Below are 15,667 nucleotides of genomic sequence, written 5' to 3'. Positions count from 1 at the left end.
ATATCACTATCTTTTACCATTGATACCATTGAATAATACCGCCACACCATTGCTGCCCCCCGTTGTGTATATATATCCCTTGTGTGCTGCCACCAGTTGTATATAGTTTTGTGTATATATATTTGTGGATATACACACAGACACACACATTTCTGTATATATATATATATATATATATATATATATATATATATATACTCACACACACACACAGGCACATACTTATGTATACACACACATTTATGTACAGTTTACACACACACAGATGCACACACATTTATGTACAGTATACACACAGGCACACACTTACGTATACACACACATAGAGGCACACACATTTATGTACAGTACACACACAGGCACACATTTGTGTGTATATATTCACACACACACACACACACACACACACACACACACACACACACACTCTCTCTTATCTATACACACACCACACTCACACTCTTATGTATACACACACACTCTCTCTCTTATGTATACACACACACTCACACTCTTATGTACACACACACACACACACACACTCACACTCTTATGTATACACACACACACTCACACTCTTATGTACACACACAGAGACACAAAACAGCTACCTCTCAGCTAGGTTGTTTGGACTTTCTGTCCTCACCATCCTGGGACTGTAATGGAGGGGCTGATGATGATGCAGAGATGAGCAGCTGACAAGACACAGGCAGACACTTCCTGGTCACCCTGTGTGGTCTCTGCAGGCTGCTGGTGCTTCACCTCCTCCTCCCTGGCCCAACAGCTGAGCAGCTCCCAAAGCCTGGAGGATGTGCAGCAAGCGATGTGAGTAATGCTGCACATTCCCCCATGCTGGTGTCCTGGAGCAGGTCAGACGCCTCCTGGAAGTGGGAGCTCAGCCAGAGCAGTGTCCCAGCAGGGAGACGTCCTTCCCCCCTCCTATGAACAACAGCAGCAGCAGCAGCTGAGGACTCAACAGACCTGTGCATCTCCCAGCAGGGGGCTGATGTAATCAACTCCTGTATGCTGCTTCCAGGTTCGGCCTGGTGGCGCCTCCTGCTGTTTGGCGCACTAGGCCATCGCCTGCCCCTGCCTACTCTTTGTCCCGGCCCTGCCTCATACACTGTAATAATCCCTCCTGTATCCTCATATACCATAGCAGAGCCCCCTCATTCCCTCATACATTGTAAGACTAAGACTATGTTCACACTACGTAAAAGTACAGCCATACTTTCTGCGGAGTGGAACACTGCCTCTGCTTCAATGGGATCCCGACCGGAGCGTATACACATCGTATACGCTTCGGCCTGGATCTTGTGCGGCACCACAAAGAACCTGACATGTCAGTTTTCTCTGGGCGCAATTCAATGAATTGCGGCCATAGGAAACCCTTTCAGTTCACACAGTGAAGCAAGCCGCTCACTGCTTCACTGTGTGCTATGGGAAGTTGTGATGCGGGCGCCCGCTGATGCGCCCGCATCAGAACCCTTCGGCCAGAAAGATCATCCGGCTGGTACTTAAGTACCGGCCTGGATGATCTGAGCAGAGACCGGTCGTTCCGTGACCCGGGCCGGCTCATGGAACGGCCGGTCTAATAGGTAGCGTGAACATAGTCTAATAATCCCTCCTGTATCCTCATATACTATAGCAGAGCCCCCTCAGCCCCTCATACACTGTAATAATCCCTCCTATATCCTCATATAGTAGGCTCTCTAGCAATACCCCTTAAATGTTGCTATATAAATGTTTGGTACTAAATATAATTATAAAAACATGGTAAGTAATATGAGTCTTGTATTATAAATGAGTCACCGTCATATAAAACACTTTTTGTCTTAATCAAAATGGGCTAAAATTCATGGAAACATATGTAACTATACACATACACATATAATCTCTCTCTCTCTCTCTCTATATATATATATCTGTGTATATATATATATATATATATATATATATATATCTATATATCTCTTATAAAATGATCATAAATTTTTAAATAATATAGTTCAGGATGTTATAAGTTGTGGTTCATAGAATACGGTTTTGTCCACATGCGACTTTTGCAGGGCCCTTGCAAGTCGCTGTGATTTGTTTCTACTGTGCTTAGATTAAATTATCGATTATCGATCCTCTGTTTGTCAATTCAATGTAGGTTGCAACAGTTGGTGACACTTATTAACATTTTCACAGAGGTAATATATTTAAGTATATGAAATCGGTGGAAGTCCACCTCTCACCAGTCCGGAGATTCTGTATTCTGTAGAGGGTCTTATTTGGAGCGCTGTCCGTCTTACAGCCAGGGGTGATTCTAGCCTCTCTGCTGCCTGAGGCGAACTATAGGATGATGCCCCCCCCCCCCCGGTCAATCCGCCCACATTATAATCCACTACTGCCCCCCCCCCCAACTGCTGTCCCCAATAAACATAATGTTTGGTCCCTTGCTGCACAGAGGATGTCAGGAGAGGAGGGGGCTGATCTTATAGGGGAGGTCACAGCAGCACAGAGGAGGTCAGGAGAGGAGGGTGCTAATCCTATAGGAGAGGTCCCAGCAGCACAGAGGATGTCAGGAGAGGAGGGTGCTAATCCTATAGGAGAGGTCCCAGCAGCACAGAGGATGTCAGGAGAGGAGGGTGCTAATCCTATAGGAGAAGTCCCAGCAGCACAGAGGATGTCAGGAGAGGAGGGTGCTGATCTTTTAGGAGATGGTCCCCCTCTTCCCCCCTTATAGATGGCCCCCCTCTTCCCCCCCTTATAGATGGTCCCCTCTCCCTTATAGATGGTCCCCCTCTCCCCCTCCCTTATAGATGGTCCCCCTCTCCCCCTCCCTTATAGATGGTCCCCCTCTTTCCCCTCCCTTATAGATGGTCCCCCTCTTTCCCCTCCCTTATAGATGGTCCCCCTCTTCCCCCCCTCCCTTATAGATGGTCCCCCTCTTCCCTCTCCCTTATATATGGTCCCCCCCCTGCACAGCAGATAAAACAAAAAAAAAAAAAAAAGCACACAACTCACCTGCCATCCGTTCCCCCGTTGAGCCTCTCTGGTCTGGTCCCGGCTGATGTGCGGCTGCCCGGGGTGTCCCTTCCTGTCCCCGGCAGCGCGCGCATCAGAGAGCTCCCCGTGCGCCTGTGACTTCCAGTGCACAGGGAGCTCTCTGATGCGCGCGCTGCCGGAGACAGGATGGGACACCTCCGTCAGCCACACATCAGCCGGGGGACTAAAGGCTGCATTCCCACGTTCCGTGGAATGCCGGTACCGGAGTCCCCCCGAGCCCGGACAGCATCTGTAATTAGATGCTGGGAGCGGGGGAGACTGTATTCATAAGCGCTGCACTGTAGTAACAGCACCGCGTGGCTGATTCATTACACCGCAGCGCTTATGAATACAGTCTACCCCGCTCCCAGCATCTAATTACAGATGCTGTCCTGGCGCGGGGGTCTCTGGTACATGGTACAATCAGTGGCGGATTATAATGTGGGCGGCCGCCCGAACCGCCCATATTATAATCTGCCACTGAATGCCGCCCCTAGGGGCGTAGCTAATGTCTCTTGGGCCCTGGTGCAAGAGGTCAACTTGGGCCCCCCCTTTCTCGATGCTATTGGTATATATATATATCTCAAGACTGATATTACCAATAATACCAGTATACAGGAAATATTATCACCGCCATACTGTTACTAAACAAATCCTGTTTACTGAGACCAATATTGCCAATATTACCAGTACACAAGGGGAAATATTACCGCCACACCACAAACATCACCATCATATTGTTACTGACCAAATCCAGTATACTAAATCCAATAAAACACAGTACCAGATAACAAGTAACAAATAATACCACCTCATAGTGACTAACACCACCGCTGCTACTGAATATAATCCTCTGTACATAGACCAATATCACTTCATACAGTCATATAGAGGTGGACGCACTGTACACAGGATCTATACACCATATACATTACAGTGCAGTTATATCAAGTGACTCACAGGGTACGTCTTCTCTGATCGGAGTTCTTCCCTTTTCATCTTCTCCATCTGTTGTGGGCGATTTTGAGAACTTCTCTGGGCCACGAATCCACAGAATCTGCCAGACAGACATATTAGGCTCCTCACACTGACACCATCCTCATCTCTCTAAAAACTGCACATCTGTACTGTCCCTTTTACACCCTCATTTAGTAGGTAGCCCTGACACTATGTGACCCCCCTTAAAGTACATGCCCCCCTCTGTGCATGCCCTATTGTATACACCCCCCATGTAGTCCACCTTATAGATGGCCCCCAATGTTTCCCCCTTATAGTTGGCCCCCTGTGTTGTCCCTCTTATAGATGCCCCCCATGTTATCCCCCATATAGATGGCCCCCCATTTTATCCCCCTTACAGATGCTCCCCATGTTGTCCCCTCATCCTGCCCCTTTATCACCATACTACTACCCCTTTCATCCTCCTGCCCCTCCATCATCATACTACTACCCCTTTCATCCTCCTGCCCTTTCATAATCATACTACAAACACCTCCATCATAATACTACCACCCCCTTCATCCTCCTGCCCTTTCATCATCATACCACTACACCCTTCATCATCCTCTTGTTCCTTAATCATCATACCACTACACCCTTCATCATCCTCTTGTTCCTTAATCATCATACCACTACACCCTCATCATCATACCACTACACCCCCCTTCATCCTCTTGTTCCATCATCATACCACTACACCCCACATCATCCTCTTGTTCCTTAATCATCATAACACTACACCCTCATCATCATACCACTACACCCCCCATCATCCTCTTGTTCCTTAATCCTCATACCACTACACCCTCATCATCATACCACTACACCCCCCATCATCCTCTTGTTCCATCATCATACCACTACACCCCCCATCATCCTCTTGTTCCATCATCATACCACTACACCCTCATCATCATACCACTACACCCCCATCATCCTCTTGTTCCATCATCATACCACTACACCCTCATCATCATACCACTACACCCCCATCATCCTCTTGTTCCATCATACCACTACACCCCCCATCATCCTCTTGTTCCATCATCATACCACTACACCCCCATCATCCTCTTGTTCCATAATACCACTACACCCCCCATCATCCTCTTGCTCCATCATCATCATCATCATACCACTACACCCCCTTCATCCATCATCATCATACCACTACACCCCCCATCATCCTCTTGTTCCACCATCATACCACTACACCCCCCATCATCCTCTTGTTCCATCATCATACCACTACACCCCTCTTCATCATACCACTACACCCCCATCATCATACCACTACACCCCCATCATCCTCTTGTTCCATCATACCACTACACCCCCCATCATCTTCTTGTTCCATCATCATCATCATACCATTACACCCCCCATCATCCTCTTGTTCCATCATCATACCACTATACCCCCCATCATCCTCTTGTTCCACCACCATACCACTACACCCAGGGCCGATTCAAGGGTTTCTGCCGCCTGAGGCAAACCTCAGGCGGCCGCCCCGAGTGATAGCCGGCATCCCCCCGGTCCACCAACCCCCAACCCCCCCCACCCCCCCCCCCCCGCCGCCGCCATCTACTCACCTGTCCCACACCGCAGCCGGTCCGCGATCTCTGCTGTCTCCACATCCCGTCAGGTCCCGCGACGTCACCCTGCAGCTGTCACGGACCTCCAGGCTGTGGTGAGTGAGTGGGGTGATCGGGTTGCGCGGGGCGGTCCCTCGCGACCCGATCACCCCAGCGCGTCCCCCACCGACCCCGGGCACTCACCACAGCCTGGAGGTCCGTGACAGCTGCAGGGTGACATCGCGGGACCTGACGGGATGTGGAGAGCGCGGGCGACGGGACAGGTGAGCGTCCGCTGTCATTTTTGTTAAGTGATACTTAACAAAAATGACAGCAGGGGGGACATAATGCCGCCCCCTGCCGGACCGCAAATTCATTCCGCCTCATGGCAGAAGCGGGCCTGACTACACCCCCATCATGCCCTTTAAAACAAAAAAATCTTTACTCACCTGAGTGGTTACTCTACTCTTCTTGTCACGCGCGCTGGCGGGCTTACCGCGGCTGGGGGCGGGGCTTCCAGCAGAGGGGGCGGAGCTTCGCGGGACCTGTTTTTTGCCCTCAAGATGCTCCCAGCCCCGCAAGTCAGCCGGGGGCCGTCCCAGCCTCCTCTTGTGATCGCAGGCAAAACATTGCCTGCGGTCACAAGAAGGAGTGGGATGGGACTCGGGAGCAGTACAGTGGCAGTACAGTAGCGGCCCGGTCGCTGCGACCGTGGTAGCTACGCCACTGAATGCCGCCCCCATGATAACAGCTGGTGGCGCCGCCTGAGGCAGACGACTCAGGTCGCCTCATCATTGCGGCGCCACTGCTCACAGCGATATACTCAGTATCTGGTTGTCTCTCCTGAAACAGATGAGTGTTCACCCTTGTCTGGGCGCTGCTCCCGTGATCACTGTCAGTGTGGAAGTGTTTGCAGTGCATCCAATATGCAACAGACAGGTAAATAATAGGACTGGTGGTGGTGGTTAACACAGTGTATCTTTGTGGTAGATTCAATAATTGTAGCAACTACAACTGCAGCTACAATTATTGAATCTACCACAAAGATACACTGTGCTAACCACCACCACCAGTCCAATCTCTCCTGTTGCATATTGGATGCACTGCAAACACTTCCACACAGACAGTGATCACGGAAGCAGCGCCCAGACAAGGGTGAACACCAATCTGTTTCAGGAGAGACAACCAGATACTGAGTATATCGCTGTGGGCCGGACAGCGCTCCAAATAAGACCCTCTACACATGATACGAGGAACGCATGATACGAGGAGAGCTCCCGATGACTTCCTTAAGCAAGACAAGTTAAACAATCCTCCATCTGCTTTCTACAACCTGCGGCCGCAGACATCGCAGATACAGAATCTCCGGACTGGTGAGAGGTGGACTTCCACCGATTTCATACACTTAAATATATTACCTCTGTGAAAATGTTAATAAGTGTCACCAACTGTTGCAACCTACATTGAATTGACAAACAGAGGATCGATAATTTAATCTAAGCACAGTAGAAGCAAATCACAGCGACTTGCAAGGGCCCTGCAAAAGTCGCATGTGGACAAAACCATATTCTATGAACCACAACTTATAACATCCTGAACTATATTATTTATAACTTTATGATCATTTTATAAGATATATATATATAGAGAGAGAGAGAGAGAGAGAGAGAGAGAGAGAGAGATATAGATATAGAGAGAGAGAGATTATATATGTTTCCATGAATTTTAACCCATTTTGATTAAGATAAAAAGAGTTTTATATAACTGTGACTCATTTATAATACGAGACTTATATTACTTACCATGTTTTTATAATTATATTTAGTACCAAACATTATTATAGCATCATTTAAGGGGTATTGCTAGAGAGCCTACTAATTACACATATACTTTTCGGTTTTTGGTGCTAGCCAAGTAGTGCACTCACCCACACCATAACTGTACTATCAAGTAGAGTTCTTACACCAGAACCTCTTATATCCTCATATACCATAGCGGAGCCCCCTCAGCCCCCCATACACTGTAATAATCCCTCCTATATCCTCATATACTATAGCAGAGCCCCCTCAGCCCCTCATACACTGTAATAATCTCTCCTATATCCTCATATACTATAGCAGAGCCCCCACCAGCCCCCCCATACACCGTAATAATCCCTCCTATATCCTCATATACTATAGCAGAGCCCCCTCAGCCCCTCATACACTGTAATAATCTCTCCTATATCCTCATATACTATAGCAGAGCCCCCACCAGCCCCCATACACTGTAATAATCCCTACTATATTTTCATATACCATAGCAGAGCCCCCTTAGCCCCTCATACACTGTAATAATCTCCCCTATGTCCTCATATGCCATAGCAGAGCCCCCTCAGCTCCTCATACAATGTAATAATCCCCCTATGTCCTCATATACTATAGCAGAGCCCCCTCAGCCCCCCATACACTGTAATAATGCCTCTTATATCCTCATATACCATAGCAGAGCCGCCTCAGCCCCTCATACACTGTAATAATCCCCCCTATGTCCTCATATACCATAACAGAGCCCTCTCAGCCCCTCATACACTATAAAAATCCCCACTATGTCGTCATATACCATAACAGTGCCCCCTCAGCCCCCCATACACTGTACTAATCCCTCCCCACAGCGGCTCCGGACCCTCCCCCTGTGTCTCTACCTCTTCCTGCCTGTGCGGTACAGCTGTAAGGAGTCTGTATGAAGGGAGGCTGGACGGCCGGGCCCCCCTGGATCCTAGTTTGAGGCCGGGCCCCTTACAGCTGTACCGCCAATACTGCCCTGATGGCGGCCCTGAGTGTTACGCATGGTGTGGGATGAGCAGGGATAATTTGGATATAATTTTGTTTACACTGGGAAATCACTGCAAATGATCAATAAAAAAGTAAAATGTATAATCTGTGTTAACACAAGGCACTTTACTGTACAGTTTTTTTGAGAGTTGATATTGTTCTCAACACTGATTATGGTAGAGATGTACCCGTTTTTTTCCCTCCTAGGTGGTTTCAGTTGGAGCTCCCCACACACTTTCTTCAAGCATTATAGGCTGCAGTTATCTTTCCAGGTAGACTTAGGGTCCTATTACACCAACAGATATCTGACAGATTTTTGCAGCCAAAGCCAGGAACGGACTATAAATAGGAAACAGGTCATAAAGGAAAGACTGGATCTATCCTCTTTTCAAATCCATTTGTGGCTTTGGCTTAATATATACAGTATATATTATGTATGTATATATATTTTATGTGTAATATATATTATATTATATGTGTGTGTGTGTGTGTGTGTGTGTGTGTGTGTAACCTATACAACAAAAACGTTTTTTTGCAAAAAAAAAAAATATATATATATATATATATATATATTTTTTAATTCTGCTTCAAGAGGGTCAGGGGCAGAAGGCAGGGCTTCGGTTTTGTAGGAGTTCACCTTGTAGCCTAGCATGTTCGAGTGGCCTGTGGCATGTGCAGAGTAGCCTGAAGGGAGGGAAGGGTCTAGAAGTAAGAGTAAGAGGGTAGAGAAGTAAGAGTTAGCAGCACATCATCTGCAACTAAAGTTTAAGGCTGGGTTCACACGCTGTAACTGTGCGGCTGTATTTTTTATGCGGCTGTAAATGTGCGGGTGAAACTCCGGCCGTGGGAAAAAATAGACATGCGGCTCAAAACATACAGTCATTTACTTGGAAATCTGGTTCAACTAAAAATAACAAATAAAATGTTAAGAAAGTGATGCAAACACCTCTGGATGCATCTGGGAAAGCAGGGAACACAGTTTACATGAATCGCTATTACCGGGGTTTGCGATCCTCTGCACTATAGCCGATGTCTCTCATGGTTAATATATTGAATTAATAAAACACATTTTCTGTCTAATAAAGTCCCTTTTATTGTTCAATAATTAAATGTAAACGATTCCATCATTTTGCAATTAAATATACTGTTAAAATAAATATATATATAAATAAATGTATATTTATATATATATTTATTTTTTGACAGTATATTTAATTGCATGATGATGGATTCGTTAGAATTAAATTATTGAACAAAGAAACTGTATTTATTTCCACGAAAATGTGTTTTATTAATTAAATATTAATTAGTACAGGAAGCTCTATAAGCCGTTAATTCATATGCCGGCAATAGAGCATTCTGTACTAATCATCACTTTACTTTAATTAAAACATCAAATGTTTCTTCTAATTATGTTATGACAATAGCATTATTAGAAGAAACATTTAGAATTATATGTGCGCTCAGCTGATTGGCTGTTCGGCTGAGCGCACATATAATGAGCCGGTCCGCAGCACAGTCACTTCATTGTGCTGCGGACCAGCGAAGAGGACACATCGGGGTGAGTATAGAGCTCTCCCCACCCCCTCCCCGGCACTGCACCCCTCCCAGCAAGGAAGGGGGGGTCACTTAACCCCTTCCTTGCTGGGATGGGTGCAGTCTGACATCAGTCTGGCCCCCAGGGGGTTAAGGGGGATGCAATACATCCTCCCTTAACCCCTTGGGGGTCAGATTGTAAGCAGCGATCTGTAAAGATGCTGCATACTGTAAGGAGCACAACACCGCTCACAATGATGGGTGTTGTGCTCCTGTTTGTGTGTTTTTTGTGTGTCTCTCCCTTTTTGTTTTTCAGATATCGGTATCCTGGGGATTACGTCGGATTCCATGGACTACATCGATGACCAGCGATTGTTGTTTTAATTTTTTTAATAAAATGGTCAATGAGGGGTGTGGGGGTGTTTTTATTTGAATAAAAAATATTTTAAACTTGTGTCTTGTCTTTATTTCTTTACTTTATAGACTTAGTAGTGGAAGCCGTCTAATAGACGGAATCCATTACTAAGTTGGGGCCTAGTGTTAGCCGGTATAAAATGGCTAACACTAACCCCCTATTATTACCCCAGTACCCAATGCCACCAGGGGTACTGGGAAGAGCCGGGTGCCAGTGGTCCCGGAGCGTCAAAATTGGCGCTCCTGGACCGGGCGGCAGCAGGCTGGTAAGATTTAGGCTGGGGAGGGCCTAAACCAATGGCTCTTCCCACCCTGGTGTTACCAGGCTGCTGTCGTTTGGTTTTTAACCCGGCTGGTTATAAAAATAGGGGGGACCCTATGCGTTTTTTTTAAATTATTTATTTATTTAAAAAAAAAAAACCGCATAGGGTCCCCCCTATTTTTATAACCAGCCGTGAGCGGTGTTGTGCTCCTTACAGTATGCAGCATCTTTACAGATCGCTGCTTACAGTCTGACCCCCAAGGGGTTAAGGGAGGATGTATTGCATCCCCCTTAACCCCCTGGGGGCCAGACTGATGTCAGACTGCACCCATCCCAGCAAGGAAGGGGTTAAGTGACCCCCCCCTTCCTTGCTGGGAGGGGTGCAGTGCCGGGGAGGGGGTGGGGAGAGCTCTATACTCACCCCGATGTGTCCTCTTCGCTGGTCCGCAGCACAATGAAGTCACTGTGCTGCGGACCCGCTAATTATACGTGCGCTCAGCCGATCAGCCAATCAGCTGAGCGCACATATAATTCTAAATGTTTCTTCTAATAATGCTATTGTCATAACATAATTAGAAGAAACATTTGATGTTTTAATTAAAGTAAAGTGATGATTAGTACAGAATGCTCTATTGCCGGGAATATGAATTAACAGCTTATAGAGCTTCCTGTACTAATTAATATTTAATGAATAAAACACATTTTCGTGGAAATAAATTCAGTTTCGTTGGTGAATAATTTAATTCTAACGAATCCATCATTGTGCAATTCAATATACTGTCAAAAAATAAATATATAGATAAATATACATTTATTTATATATCTATTTTTTTTAACAGTATATTTAATAGCAAAATGATGGATTCGTTAGAAATAAATTATTGACCAACGAAAGTGTCTTGATTACAAAGAAAATGTGTTTGATTAATTTAATATATTAACTATTAGAGGCATCGGCATTCGGCATCATTGCCGGCTATTTTTGAAGTACTCCGTACGGACTGCCTGTCAATCCTCGGCCGCATGTCCAGCCGCAAACAATGGTCTTGTTCATTTTTTACGGGTCCGTTTACGATAGGGCCGTAGATTCAGACATAGTGTGCACTGTGCAGCCGCATATCCTATACTTCCAAGCATACACACGAACCACCAAAAATACCGCCGCACAATTACAGCCACAAATACAGCCGCACTGTTACAACGTGTGAACCGAGCCCCCATTTACATCCTCTTATCTGGACCTCCTTGATGTTAGAATTTTAGTTGAATTTTAGCCTTTAAGGGTTCTATACAAAGCACAAAAAGAAGTAGGGAGAAGGTAAGCCCTGTCTGGTTCCATTATTGATAGAAACAAGAACTGGAATTGGGCAACAGAATTAAGGCTGTGGGGGTAGAGTAAAGTGCCTGGACCGCAGTCAGAAAAGGAACTGAAAGACCATAGTAGCATAAAGTCTCAAACATAAAAAGCCAACTCAACCTATCCAATCCCTTTTCAGCATCTAGAATAAGGGCTATATTACACAGCGCGATCAACAATGTAAACGAGTGCCGATCTGCTAAAATGGTGCTAGTTTGCTGAGCCTTCTACACTGCTCGAATATTGTTCTGCAAGGACTGCATGGACATCGTTGGCGATATCTGTGCAGCCCTTGCCTTGTGTAAAAGAATAAAGTTCATACTTACCTGTCCACACTCCTCAGTGCAGAATTTCAAGAGTCTGCACCACAACTCGATTCCCTAAACTGCCCTTTCCCTAAACTGCCCTTTCCCTAAACTGTCCACGCTCCCGGTCTTCTTTTGTTCTCTATTTTCACTCCTGACACCACCGCAGCAGCTTCAGAGAGGCCTGTCTGAGCTGCTGCCGCGGCATCGGGCGTTAGAGCAGTGGGCAGGAGAAGACCAGCAGCGTGGAGAGGTAATATGTAACACTGTATTCAATCATTAGCCGTCGGCTGTGCATTGCTACTAAACGTATCGATGTGTGGTCAGCAGCCAATTTTAAGTCTGCACCTAAAGACACGATCAGACATAATTGTTGTCATCGGCTGATTGTTGTCTCTATTACACGGAGCAAGAATTGTCAGAATCAGACAATTATCACTCTTTATAATAGGATCCATATTTATACTGTACACAGAACAATTTTATTATTAAGTGGCCAACCCCTTTTAAAGACAGCTGTCCTCTAAATTTTCTCCAGTGCATTGTTTTATATAAGAGCAGTTTTTAACAGTGGGAACACTAATGTGACATATGTGCCGCTGTGTTAGGTAAAGATAGAAAATATAATTGTGAGGAATATGGACAGCCCTGTCCCTATTCATGAATATGTAAAGTGGGGTTATGTGAGGTGTGTTTTTTATATGTATTCGTGCAGTGGATATTTTATAGATTGTAATTGATATTTCATAGATTTAGTGTAATAGCATTTTGGTGCAGGCGCATAGCTGATCCAAGTTAATCATATGCAATTATTGATTAGCTTGGAGTCGTCTGATTATCCTTTGTAAAAGACCAAAAGGCTCTCTGCAAGGGGCAATAAGCATGGAGCTGCGAAGGAGATGGTGGAGTAGATTGTGGCTAGAGTGTTGAGATCGCACCTCTAAGGCAGGCTTACTAACTCCATGCCAGCAGTGGGTAGATTCTTTTTGAGAAAAAGAATATGAAATCTTCCATAACTCTCTCCAAATAAAACATAGAGCCACAGAAACAGTTTCCTAGCGTTGGATATGATTAGGACATTGCAGGGAACCCAAGTATGGTCCATCAATGTGTCATCATCATCCCATAAGGGAGATCTCCCCTTCTGAATGGCCGGGGCATATCATGTTTGATATGCCAGGAATCAAACGGTGAGATATGAAATATTAAGAAGGGGTGTGGCCTGTACCGTCGATATGGGAAAGTATCTTTTTGATATTTCCAGGCGTGTTCCCTTGAGGGCTGAGGGGGGGTGGGGGGTTGGGCTGAAGCTCTGCCGAGAGGGGCTGAGTCAGAGATGTCAGGTGACGCCTCTCAGGCCAACCCTTTCAGGTCTTACATAAAAGTGAGACTTGGGGAACATGTAAGTGTCACAAAGTTAGGGATCCAATCGAATTGGTTTGTGCACCACTTTCTAAGCCCATATCCCCTGGGAAGGAAGAACTATACAACGCATCCCTGTCCTAACTATTTGAACTATCTTATTTTTTTAACTTTTATTTATTTTTGTTGTTTGCAGTGTCTGTATGTCTTTTATTAACCATCTTTTTGTAACCAAATACTGTCCATTTTAATGCATTAAACCTAAAAGTTTGATGGTTTGTCTTATTGCCTAAACGAACCTAGTTAGCTCCAGGAAGAGTGCATGTGCGGTGTGTGACCGTTTGTTGTATGACTGGGTGGCTTGCTCTACCGTGTGGGTGTGTCTGCTTGCGAGCGGAACACTATTTGGGTTCCCTGTCTCCCCAGTAACTTAACAGATAGGGTGGTAGCAGCAAAGTTGTGTATGTATGTTGTGTTTGGGTGTTTGGCAGCTGCTGGTGGATCACGTGAATGACAACAGACAGTGGGTCCCAACATAGCAAAGGTTTGTGTGCGTGCTTCGTGCGAGTGTGTCTGGCAGCGATCGGTGGTTCACGTGTATGACAGCGACTGGTGGGACCAGACACAGCAAAGTTCGTGTTTGTGTTGGCCAGCAAGCAGGCAGTGTTCGTGGTCAATTGGGTGTCAGGTGGCGATTAACACTCGAGTTACAGCCCGGGGATAGGGTGTAAAGCATGAGTGTGTGAGGTGCAGTGGCGTAGCTACCATAGATGCAGGGTAGGCAGTTGCTATTGGGCCCATGCAGGAGGGGGGCCCGGGGGAGAAGGTAAGAGCGTGTGTCCTTCTGTTTAACCCCATTTGTACTGCAGTGTGTAAGTGACCCAATGTTTACTTACATGCTGCAACACAAAAAAAGGGTTAACAAGCAGTAGACAAAGAGATCTCCTCTGACCTCTGTTCTCCAGCTGCCACAATCAAGTAGGAAAATGTACAGAGCTCTGTGCAGAGGTCACTTACACACTGCAGTACATAAGGGGTTAAGCAGAAGGTACCCTGCACCTATGTATTTAACCATAAGGGCTTCTAATGGGCTCTTATAGGTAAAAACAGTGGGCTTTCATTGGCTCTCTGCCCTGCCAGTCATTCTTGTGGTTGCAGCCAGGATTCTGCCTCTGCTCAAGAGATTTAATTTTTTGGCCACATCTGAGAGCATAAAATATGATATGTATATGTGTGTGTGTATGTATGTATGTATGTATGTGTGTTTATATAGCTTTGTGTTGTAAGTAGGGGAGGGGGGGCCCTTAAATTTTTTTTGCTATGGGGGCTTGTGAATCCTAGCTATTCTTCTGGTGAGGTGAATCAACCTGTAGGGCTAGTGCTACCCAGGGGAACCCAGAGCTCCCAATCTCCTCCGATCCCATTATCTTGTGTCTTCTCCCCCTTTTGGTCTTTGGTTAAGACCTTGGTCCTTGGTGTTTGATCCTTTCCCCTGTTTTGGTAAGGTCTCCCCTCCCCCAGTCACTGGACAGCCAGGCTTGGCGCGTGTTGACCTGTATATTCCTGACAGTCATGTTTTCTCATTTTCGGCTTGATTATTGGTTGCACTGGTGACTGCCTATTACCTCTGCCTTACAATAAGTCTTTCCTTTATTCAGCCAGGAGCTGGTAAAAAGATTGGGCACCGTGGAGTAGATGCCTCAGGAGAAACCACCTATAAAAAGGTTAGAGAATGTAGAATGAGAATCTACAAGATCAGTCAGCTTTGTGTTCTTATACTAATCCCACATACCTTTTTGTTTTCCTCAGACTACATCTACTACATTAAAAGGTGCCATACAATTAGGTATTGGGTATACAGTAGGAAATCTAAGTTCCAAACCAGAAAGAGATGTCCTAATGCAAGACTTCTACGTTGTTGAGAGCATCTTCTTTCCTAGGTGAGGAGAATGACTCCAGTGTGCAATGGCTTTCACAATATCTCTTACTAATCTTTAACCCTGTTGTTACTTTGC

General features: G+C 45.8%; 1 protein-coding gene across 8 annotated transcripts in view; it reads left to right on the top strand.

Moving 5' to 3' along the window:
• The window catches only part of PIP5K1C (phosphatidylinositol-4-phosphate 5-kinase type 1 gamma), a 593,211-nt gene that overhangs the window by 98,188 nt on the left and 479,356 nt on the right, over nucleotides 1–15,667 (top strand). For all 8 annotated transcript variants that reach the window (XM_069962589.1, XM_069962584.1, XM_069962587.1 and 5 more), the window contains 2 exons: nucleotides 15,311–15,376; nucleotides 15,462–15,592. In XM_069962589.1, coding sequence (XP_069818690.1) covers nucleotides 15,311–15,376; nucleotides 15,462–15,592 — 197 coding nt within the window. The remainder of the gene's footprint in view (nucleotides 1–15,310; nucleotides 15,377–15,461; nucleotides 15,593–15,667) is intronic.

This window comes from Dendropsophus ebraccatus, chromosome 3, assembly GCF_027789765.1.
Source record: "Dendropsophus ebraccatus isolate aDenEbr1 chromosome 3, aDenEbr1.pat, whole genome shotgun sequence".
Taxonomy (NCBI): domain Eukaryota; kingdom Metazoa; phylum Chordata; class Amphibia; order Anura; family Hylidae; genus Dendropsophus; species Dendropsophus ebraccatus.
This window is presented reverse-complemented; position numbering and strand designations above follow the sequence as displayed.